The 11,007-nt window shown below is 43.9% G+C and overlaps 1 protein-coding gene across 1 annotated transcript in view; it reads left to right on the top strand.

Annotated features, from left to right (window-relative positions):
- The first annotated feature begins 620 nt into the window (after positions 1-620).
- The window catches only part of LOC128876166 (B-cell lymphoma/leukemia 11B), a 74,131-nt gene continuing 63,744 nt past the window's right edge, over positions 621-11,007 (top strand). The window contains exon 1 of the mRNA XM_054122304.1: positions 621-4,929. Coding sequence (XP_053978279.1) covers positions 4,893-4,929 — 37 coding nt within the window. The 5' untranslated portion in view covers positions 621-4,892. The remainder of the gene's footprint in view (positions 4,930-11,007) is intronic.

Raw genomic sequence — 11,007 nt, 5'->3', positions numbered from 1 at the left:
ACAGGCTCTAGGAGGGATTACGGACGAAATTAAAGGGCGCTAGGAGGGCAACAGGGGTGTTTCCTCCTATTTTACAATTTAGGCTCGATTGAAGAATTTTAGGACAACATTTGTGATTTTTTTTTTGGAGGGAGGAGAAGTTTGAGACTTATTGAACTGAAACTTCTTGTATTATTTGGTGTAAGTATGGTGGGGATACGTGAATTTTTTCATTCGAATTGCTTCGATAATAATGGAGTTATTAATACTTGTTTATGGTGATATTTGATGTTACAGAAGAGGGGCCATCTTATATAATTTATTTATATTATTTGACTCAATTTCGCTTTAATAATCGATATTCAAAGTTGTAGCAGAAGCATTGGTAATAATTTAATAATTTAAAGAAAGTGTAGTTTATGTCATGTTAAACAACATATTTCAGACATATTGACTGGTTTGTTCAATAGTACAGCGTTTTAATAGTATCCTGGTAAAATGGAATTGGAAAGGACAAATAGAAAGAGAACATATAAATATAATTATCTATACAATATTTCATATAAAAAACAAGGTTATCTTTCAATTTTTTTTTTTATTATATATATATACAAATTTGTATATTAAATTTGAATTGTCATTCATACTTCACATAAATTCATAAATAACATACATATATACATACTATACACATAATACATTACACTCATTATGTACGATGTATTTTAATTAAAAATTTCTCGAATTACTGCAGTATAATATTACGAAGCTGTACAACAAAATTCCCCCTAAATAAAACCTACGAACTCGCGCGAGTTAGATTCCAGCCACCATCGAGTTTCCGTAATTCTTTCCAAATTTTTCGGGCTAATGTCTCCGCCCACGTTCCTCTCGATCGTCTCACCGCCTCAGGATCTCGATCCTTGGACGAGTAATCCCGTGGAAAGATCCGCGTCGCGGGTATCGATCCCACCGTGGATGAAGGGTTTAGTCACGGAATAATTAATGTGAGAGAGCAGGTATCTCCTTGCGTACACTCGTCTACTCCACTTTCTCTGCGGATTCAACGGTGTACGTGTTTACGGGAAGTTCGAAGGGGACGAGCGTGCATCGGTAATCGCTCCGACCAATCCATAGCGTCGCTAGTGACGAATACGAGCGGTGATCATTGTTCGTAGCGTTCCTTCATGCAGGAAGGATGCCACCAGCACGAATCTAAACGGTCCGTTTTAAAAGTCGAATGAGAGAACGGCATAATTCTATTCGTGCTTTCCTTGGGCCACGCTCGATAGACTGTTTTAAACGTCCTTCGATGAATTAGGGACGACGATAAAATCATGCTTGGATCTTTATTAATAAGCAGGGAAAATCGCAATTTATTATGGAGCATGTTTATGGCCGTTTGAATTAGGACTTATTAAAAAAGAGCATACTAAAATTCGACATAATATTCATATTCTAAACCGAAGAATTATGATATTAACATTATATGTAATACTTCATGTGTTACTTTTTTTTAAAGGACGAATTTAGGAATCATTAAAAAAGGCTCGCTACAATTTTGTTTAATATTCATATATTAAAATCAAAAATCGTAATAGTAAAATTGTATCTAATATTTTATAGATTCAAAAATAAGAAATAAACAAATTTAATATCAGCTTTTATTACGAAATAATGACTTTAATTACACATCTGTATTAAATATTCACAAATGACGCCACAGTTTCCTGACAGTAAATAAACTAAAAAGTATCCATAAAGTATAGATTGTGATTAGATTTTTTGCTTCCAGAATTTTTTTACAACGAATCATATTATTCAAAGTAAATTATTTCATTTTCAACGTATCATATTTAACTGCGTGGTATTACTTAGCCCTTCGTAATATCAAAACGAACCTGCAACGTAATTAATTAACGCAGATGCCCACTTCTAATCGCGAAAACAAATTTTGATCGCAGATCCTCGTTTGCGCTAAAAACTCGAGACAGTAAGGGCATTTTCATCGGATGAACCCGATGCAAGCTGTCATCGAATATAATACACGTTACCCGTATGTAACTCGAGGCTGCGGATAAACTGGCCTCATCGGAACTGCTCTCGATAAACGCGCGTACACTCGTAGCTCCGTGAAAGTGACCAACCGTCGCGTAAATCGCATCTGCCGCATTTATATAACAAAAACGAGCAAGTAGTCGAGGAAAAAGGAGGCGTAAGAACGGTAGCGTAACGACCGTCCCGGCGGCAAGGATACTCGAAGAAATTTAGAACGGGCCACGGGTAACGCGAGTATAACAAATGTGACACCGATCGTCAACAAAAGCCTGGCGCCGCTCCAAGTCGCGTTAACACGCATAGAAATTACCCCGGGCAATTTAAACGCCTGACCAGCGTTAATCGTATCGCCCCCTCTGGAAATATAACGGCCTGGGTATTTTCGAAAACCCCCATTCACCCTCTCGTCGTCCCCCGTTCGTAAAAAGGTAGGGAACCGTTGAAAATCGAGGCACCCTGGGATCGGTGGAAATGATCCCTTAAAAAGTGGACAGAGGTGCTTTCAGGAAGTTCGAATTCCGATTTTTAAATAAAAATTATCTAGGGTGAGGAGTATCGATTTGACTTTGGAAAAAATTGTAATAAAACCATCGTTAACAGTTAAGTGAATAAAATAATATTGCTCCATTGCAGTAGAACATAGGATAATGAGAATGATCTATCGAAACATTTATGAAACCATTATCATCGATAAGTGTCGTGCAGGCAAGTCCTTGTGACACTTATCGAACAAAGTGTGTGTGGAATTCGAGGAACATACGAGTAACCAAAAATCATGAAAAATGAAAATTGATCGGCTATACAGTTATATACTCTTAAAACCATTGGAAATTTAAAAAATAAATTCCACGTTCATTACAATTCAGAGGTTTACTTTCTCGCGATTATCAATTGGCGAGCACAGGTCAATTCCACCTTCCACCTCCTCCACTGCGCGCAGTAACCGTTATCTTTCGTCAATTATACATAATTTCCTACCGAAACATTCCAAATACGCGACACATTGTACAATCCTCCTCGATCACGCTATCAAAAACCCACCCCCTCCGTACATTGCTCCATCCCCGTGCTCCTTTTCACCCACTTACTCACTTCCGTTTCAAATTTTCGACCCCCGAGGACCGCGACGACCGAAAAAAAAGCCATCGCGACAAGGGGCAACTACCCTCTCAGAAAAAAAAGAAAAAAAAAAAGAAATTCTACCCCCGGCCCCAAGAAACGGATATCGCGCGTCGCGTCTCGAGCGACACTCTCCCGCAGCCGCGAGCCTCGCGACACACAGCCTGAACAGAGAAGAATGATCGAGGTGGGCAGAGGAGCGGACGAGGCGCGGAGGAAGCGAGCGAGAACACCGATAAGGACGGGACGAACTCGCGGCGCGCGTACACAATCAGCCCCGTTCGTGTACGTGCACGACGGAGAGAAGGGAGGCCGCGAGAGACGAGCAGATGCCAGCGGGCAGAGAGAGAGAGAGGACGGACGGACGGACGGAGAGCGGCAGCGAGCCACAGAAAGCGTCGAGCGCCGCTGCCGGCGCACAGAGAGAGAGAGAGGGGGATCGCGTTACCCCCACCACGGGGGTGAAAACTACCCCGAGAGCGCGTGGGGTGTCCGGCCTCGGCGCCGAGGCGAACCGAGCGCGTCCGAAGCGAGCGCAGTGCCCGACACACCAGGTCCCGCACGGCACGACTAGGCGCACCGTCCGGCACAGTCCACTCAGAGATACGACCCATGCTGGACCATCGTCGCTCTGGTCCACGCCGGCATCAGGCATCCAGCATCCTCCGTGCGGCATCCCGCGCGAGACACCAGGACACGCGTCCTACGCGACCGCAACCAAAAGGGACCACCGTCAACGAAGGTGCAACGAGACACTCGAGGCGCGTGTCGAGAAACAACAGTTCGATCCCTGACGCGTAACCACTCGTGCGTCCAGTGCAGACAACGTGAAACACGGTGCAAGACGTTCGTTTTATCGTATTTACATATCGTCTTTGAACGGAGTTCCCTCGGTGAACAAGGTGAACAGTGAACAAGGTGATCCGGTTCCTCGATGACCGCGAGTTCCCGTGACACGGTGTGACGGAAGTCATCCCCGACGCCGAGTGTTCGGTATCATTCGAGACCCCCGAGTGACGGTGAGATCGTAGAGACTCGAGGTGAATAGGATCGAAAAAGATCAGGACAGACCGTCTCCTGGCGGCAAGCTCGAAGGTGGCACCTGTGCCACGCGGGCCACCTCTGACAGTTTTCCACCTGCGGCCCGTGACCATCGCGTATCTCGGCTCTGTCTCGGGTGTCGTATGCGCGCCGCGACGCGCGTCGTCCCGAGGAACATGAGGACGCACGTCAGTTGACGAAGAGGCGCGACCCGGCCGGCTGTCAATCCCGTAATCGTCGCGGCCAGGTGCGCGAGAGGATCGGGATAGACTGATAACAGGACCCAGGTGACAGGTTGAAAGTGTACCGAGAAAAAAGAGAGAACGCACGGGGGGTTCGCGGGGGTGCGAGAGTACCCCGAGGAGCCAGTGAAGTTCGCCGAGTTGGAAACAGGTGAAACGACGGATGGACACGTTCGCGAGAGGCGGAGGTGAGGAGGAGGAGGGTTGAAGCGTGACGATCTCTTCCCTCTTTTCTTACCCTTGGAAGGAGCCTCTTCCTTCGAGCGTGGTCGTCGCCTCCCCCCCTTTTTCTTCTCGCCTCCCGTGGACAAAAGGAATAAGATTCGATTTTCGAGGGTACGTCGCGACCGGGATCCACCACGACCGCCGCGAAACGACACCTTTCCGTCCTGGACCGGCGAGGGATACGTAATTCCAGACGTGCGACGCGCCGCGATCATCGAGAACGCCACCATGAGGATCAAAATGCCCGCGGTCAGGATCGCGCAAGGTGAGTGCGAGAGAACCCGCGTGAGACGCTTCAGCGTCGCTCGCGGGAGATCGTTTTGACGAATGCCGGGGGCATCCGTCGCCCCGACCGGAACAAATATCATTATTTTTGGATTCCTGTGACTCCGACGCGCGCCGTCGACCGAACGACCGAGCGCTGGAGAGCTGAACTTGAAAAGTAGAGCGAAACTTTTCGCGAATTTCGCCGCGGCTCGTTTAACGTTCCCTGTCGCGGGGGCTGGACGTCGGTTTGTTGCACGCGAATGACAGGACTTTTTGTAGCGAAAGGTATTTATCGAGAGTTGCGAGTCGAGATAAAGAAGAGGGGTCATTAACGTTTAGGACAGAAGGATTTTCTCTAGCTTCTGATTCGATTAAACATCGGTTCTTGAGAATTAGACACCTTTGGGTAATAGAAAATGTGTTCAGGGAGGTTGAAACTGTAGCTACAGATTTGCAACGTTCAGGAAACACTTTGAAGAAGGATTTTTTTACACTTAGAGTATGTTAGGGGTTAATACGCTAGCTGCTGATTCGATTAAATGTGAATTGATCTGTTGTTCGCGAATCACAGGGATTTTTGTAGCAGAAGGTATTATGTGGAAGTTGTGAGTCAAGACAGATGGTTTGTAACGTTTAGAAAGTAGAAGAAGGATTTTCTATGTTCGGGGTATGTTTGAAGTGACAGACCTTTCGATAATAGAAGTAGTAAATTTTAAGCGAGCCATGATTGTGACTACAAGTTTGTAACGTCCAGGAAACAGTTTGAAGAAGAGTTTTTTATCTTTCGGGTATGTTAAGGGCTACCATTCTAGTTTCTGTAGTAGACAATATAAATTGGAGTAAGCTAGTCGACATTGGGATTGCGATTTTTTAATTTTTAGAAAGTATTTAAAAGAATGGTTTTCTATATTAGCAGTAAAACTACCGAGATCTATCAATAAAATTAATTCTCCACTAGAATAATTATCCCCAATAATTACGATAAAGCCGTTCTTAATAATGGATCAACTTTAGTAAATATTTTGACGTACTTCGTAATTCTAGTGTTAAATAAGATCGCCCAATCGTAATTACGACAATCGATTGAATAATTTCTTAAAACGATCCGTTACAAGTGAGAATAAAGTGAATCGTCGGTACGTGTCGCGCAGCCAAGTCCTGGTGACAGTTATCGAACAAAGTATGTGAAAATAAGGAAAAGTTAGCTTCTAGGTGTATTAACAATTCAGTTACAGGTCCTGAAGGTCTCTGACATTTAAGAAATACTTACTAAAAAAATTTTCTATAATTAGAGCATAAAAGTCTTGCCTGCCATAAACGTTAACACTCCAGCAGCTGGAGTCCAGCTATCCACCTTCTCAGATTTAATTCTCCCGTTTTCGAATAAAACTTAGAAAAATGATTTTTTATATTAATATCACCGAACATCAGCTCGTAGGTAGAGTAACAATTCAGCCACGGATCTGTGACGTTTAAATAATATTTGGAAGGAAGAGCTTCCATAGCAGAACGTAATAATCTCGCCTGGAGTCAACCAGCTTAAGCTATTTGCCGATTTAGGTACAAATACGCGGGAGAATTCCCGGAACTTTTAAGTAACACCTAAACGAAAGACTTCCCTATGTTACTGTACATTAATCTGGTACGAATTTGTAAACACACCGTAGGTATGTCAACACCTCGGCTCCTGGCCCATTTAGGTGCAAAAACGCGAAAGCCTGTCGCGCAGGAGTGTGTACGATCGCGAAATTCTGTTACTTTCGAATAACATCGCGGTGGCTTGCGTATCACGTAACAAAGGCTTTCTGACTGTATGTTAGCTGACCGAACTCCTGGCAACCAAAGTGACGATCGCTAGAAATTTGGATCGGTCAGAGGAATCACCAAATCTATAAAAGTGACCGTTGCCAGATCCTCGGATGAGGAATAACGAAACGCTAAGTAGAGCCATCCAATTCTGATAAATATTGTTATTGCTGCCACGGTGTTTTGGTTTATTCACCCGCGTCTCATCCCAAAACATTTTAAATGCCACGTTACGATGCACTAATCTACGCGTGATAACGCTTTAGACTCTCGTCTGTTTCGGCACGAATGCACGGCGATGTCCTGGATCTGTCCCTCAGGACTCAACACCCCTCCGTTCTCTAATTTCCGAGTAGAACTTACAAGCAGAACTATACGAGTACAAATTGTAGAATCGCGTTTCGAATCGAGTAATTTTGTTTATTGGATTAATCGGACAATGATCGGACAATGCGAGGTGGATACTTCGAGGACCTTCCAGAATTCGTATCTATGCAAAACGAAGCACTTTTTTCGCGCGATACATCATTCTGATTAGCACGAGAGCAACTTACGCACACTCCACCCTGTCTCGCCGTTCCGATTGATCATCGTAAGTTGACAACTGAAAGCACCGTAGGCTCTGGAATTAATCCCATGAATAGGCTTCCGGTAGCTAAAGCGTTAACGTCAGGAGGCACCTTCGACGAGGACACTAGGGAAAGAACTCTTCGGTATAAATCGCTATGAATCCAAGTGCACTCGATGTTTTCTGTCCTATCAAACGGTTCTCCGTCGATCGAACGTTTGACAGTCCGTCGACGTTTGATCTTTCGTCGTCCAGCGATCTTAGGGCGTGTTTAAAATGCAAGTCCTGTTTCATCGATCTCTCGCTGAAGCATTGTTCTATCGCGAGCATGACGTATTCGCTAGAGAATCCTTAATGGCGTGTTTGTAGAGCCGCGTTGCAGCTGGGATATTAGCCGCCCTGGTAATTCGGCAACTGAACTCTTGATAACCCCTGTGGGGGGACAAGAATGTGTCGAACGTGGGGTTAAGGATTTCGACAGGGTTCATTTTCGTTTAGTTTTGGTTGAGAAGAAGATTGCGAGTGAATTAAGATTTCAATCGGAGTAGTCTTTTTTTTAGTTTTCGTGGAAGATGGTGAGTGGATTAGGATGATCTTTATTTTGTTCTGATAGAAAAGAAGATGGGGAGTGAATAAGGATAATTTTTGTTTAATTCTGGTAGAAAAGAAGATGGTGAAAGAATCAGGATAATTTTTATTTAGTTCTGCTAGAAAAGAAGATGGTGAGCGAATAAGGATCTTTATTTAGTTCTGCTAGAAAAGTCAATGATCGAATGTTTAGGTTCTTCAGTAGCTCGGAAATCAAATTCATTCAGTCATTGGCAGCTGAAGAACTGGGAGGAAATTGAAACGATTCCGTTATATTAATTATTATAGATACACTGAAGACAGTATGAACAGAATTGAGTGTGATCCTCGAAGGTATTCTTCTCAGCTATTAATGGCAATAGAACGTCTAAGAAGCTAGAGTTGATGAACCGCGTGTGAAATTGATATGTCGAAGGTGCTCGAAAGATGCTTTGATATATAATGTTTTCTTTTTGATAATTGAAACAATTTATTCTCATTCAGATTATGGCTGTAGGATATGATCAATTTTAGTCGAAATGGAAGTTGAAGCTAAAATATGCTTTATATAATATGCGTATGAAATAGTCATGATGATTTAGTTATTAACGTTATAAAATAGAACGAGTGTGAGACGTGCACTTTCAGGCAATGTGAATTTATTCTTGAATTGAACGATGAGTGTCTAAATTAGTTATCGTCGATACTCATGAATTTTGAACTCCTTTACTCGAGTCATCTCAGTGCATTTGAAATTATCTAACTGAATTGGAGTTTTCGAAGAAACATTTATACTTTTTTGGATATTTTAGAATGTACGGAAGATGACTTATACAAAACACTCGAGAATTCTTGAAGATTCTGCTTAAGGTGGCAGATCATGCTTTATTCTACTAAAGGAATCAAGATTTTCTAAATTAAAACAGATTTACACTCAACCTGCAATGTCTTAAAAAATCTCCACTATCTTTCTATCCATGTAACCACGGAAGCTCCCAAAATGCTAAAAGAGGCTCAAGTACTTGATTCCTAAATTTAAACTTCATCCCCCTTCCACAGAAAATATAATTGCCCCTCAACACTAGAACTACCAAACCAGTCAAGTTGAAGCATGTACCTATCTTGGACTTCTTTCTGAAATTAGCAAATCATTGGCAACGTTTTTCATGCAATTCCTGGGGAGACTTATTAGAATAGGGAATTAGGTACTCCTAAGATCTTTTTGGAAATCTTCCACTCTATCTTCAAAGATACAGTAATGTGCATAAAAGTTATTAAAGCTTTTAAAATTAACAAATTTGTGTATTTTAAACATACAATATTAACACTAGATTTACCACAAGTCTTTTATATATCATTCACTTTAATGCTTCGTGAAATATTTTTGCATTCAATTTAAAAAAATACAAAACAACACTAAAATGAGACAGCATCCTTGTATGTCAAAGTCGATTTAAGTACTACAAAAAAAAAAGTACATGAACAATATATCGTTCAGTAAAATAAAACCACAAGGAAATTTCGTGTAATTTCATCATTCGTAATAAATAATTAAACATGATGCAAAGCAACCCAATATTTTAATAATCCACGAAGAATAAATCCATATAAACAAACAGACATTTCGATATTATCCCATGAATGACAAATTTCTGACTTTACCCAATCGAAAAGGTTTCCCTAACAGGATGTATAATATTCTTTTAATTAGCACTATTATTTCGACGCTTTTCGAAATTTCACTAATAAGTAAAAAAAAAAGAAAACAAAATCTTTCCTACAAACTTCAAACAATACCGACATTCAATCCCTCAGTTTACCTCCACAATAAGAGAGCCCTTAACTTCCTTCGTTTAACCGTTATCGAAGGAAAAGTTCGCCCCCGTCCGAGGTCGGAAAACGGCGCGGAAAATCGGCTGGCGGTCGCGTGGCCGCGGCCGGAAGAAAATAAAAGGCGCGCGGAGGTCTCGAAGGCGACGCGGAACGGCGCGAAGGCAGCGGGGGCGGAAGAAGAGGGCCGGTGGGGGGAGGGGGGGGAGGAGGAGGAGGCGAAGGTTCGAAGGAAAGAGAAAGGGAAAGAAGGAATGAATGAAAACGGGGAAGGATCGAAGGAGGAGGGGAGAAAGCGGGAAAAGCGCGCCAACGTCTTGGAAGGGACTCGTCGACGGTTGAATTTTTAATTAGTACCTCGACGGGACCCCCTCCACAGGGGTCGAGGGGGGTAGAAAAAGACGAGGAAGGTGGCGGCCAAGGCGGAGGTGGAGAAAGAAGAGCGACGGCGGGGGGTTGGACGAGAAGGTGGGGCGGCATTGTCATGCGCGCGTTTTTCACAGACTTTTCCACCCCCGACGGGGCTCGCGCCATCCCCCGCGTCGCCTCGAGCCTCCGGTGCACCCCCTCGGCCCCCTCCCACGGAGAGGCAGCGGCGGCGGCGGCGGCGGCTCCGTTTTCTTAATTACAACTGCGATATTCTTTAGTTCGCGCGATGACGCCGCCGCGAAAAGATACCGGAATATTCCTCCACCGATTAACCCCGTCGGTCCGTTCGAAGGGGATGACAAACTCCCCGTTTAAGAGTGCATGGATCGATCGACGATCTCGATCGGTCGGCGTTCTCGATACTCAAGATCCACGAGCCATGAAGTACCGTATTCGGGAAATCGGAAACGGACTTCGTGGTGGGCCGCCATGATTGGTGTCCTCCGCGATTGACCAACGACGGTGATTGGCTCCTGTCAGTGCCTGAGTGATACAGCTTGAATGGCAGGATTGTGCGAAAGGTTGAACGGCGGCGCACGCGTGTCCGACGCGAAGCCGGTACGACGATGAACTTTCAGGATCGATGGCACGCGATTCGAGTATGTTTGTGAACGATCGAGACCGGGGGAGATCGTTTCGGGGTGGAGGATCGGTGGACGAGATCCTTGGAGTGATACGGTGAGATTATGGAGTAATTTGCTTCTGTGTTTAGGTCCATGGAGGGAGAGAACTGACAGATTTATTGGGAGTGGATGTGATGTTTAGGATTGGTCGTCTTCTGTTTCGAATTTTTTTCTTTTTGTTCATCGCGGATTTTTTTATCGTCAGGTGGAACGATCGGGGTGGTAGGAAACGGTGTTGGCATGGAATTAACTC

This window comes from Hylaeus volcanicus, chromosome 5 (genome assembly GCF_026283585.1).
Source record: "Hylaeus volcanicus isolate JK05 chromosome 5, UHH_iyHylVolc1.0_haploid, whole genome shotgun sequence".
NCBI lineage: Eukaryota > Metazoa > Arthropoda > Insecta > Hymenoptera > Colletidae > Hylaeus > Hylaeus volcanicus.
Note: the sequence above shows the minus strand (reverse complement) of the source record. Positions and strands in the feature narration are given on the sequence as shown.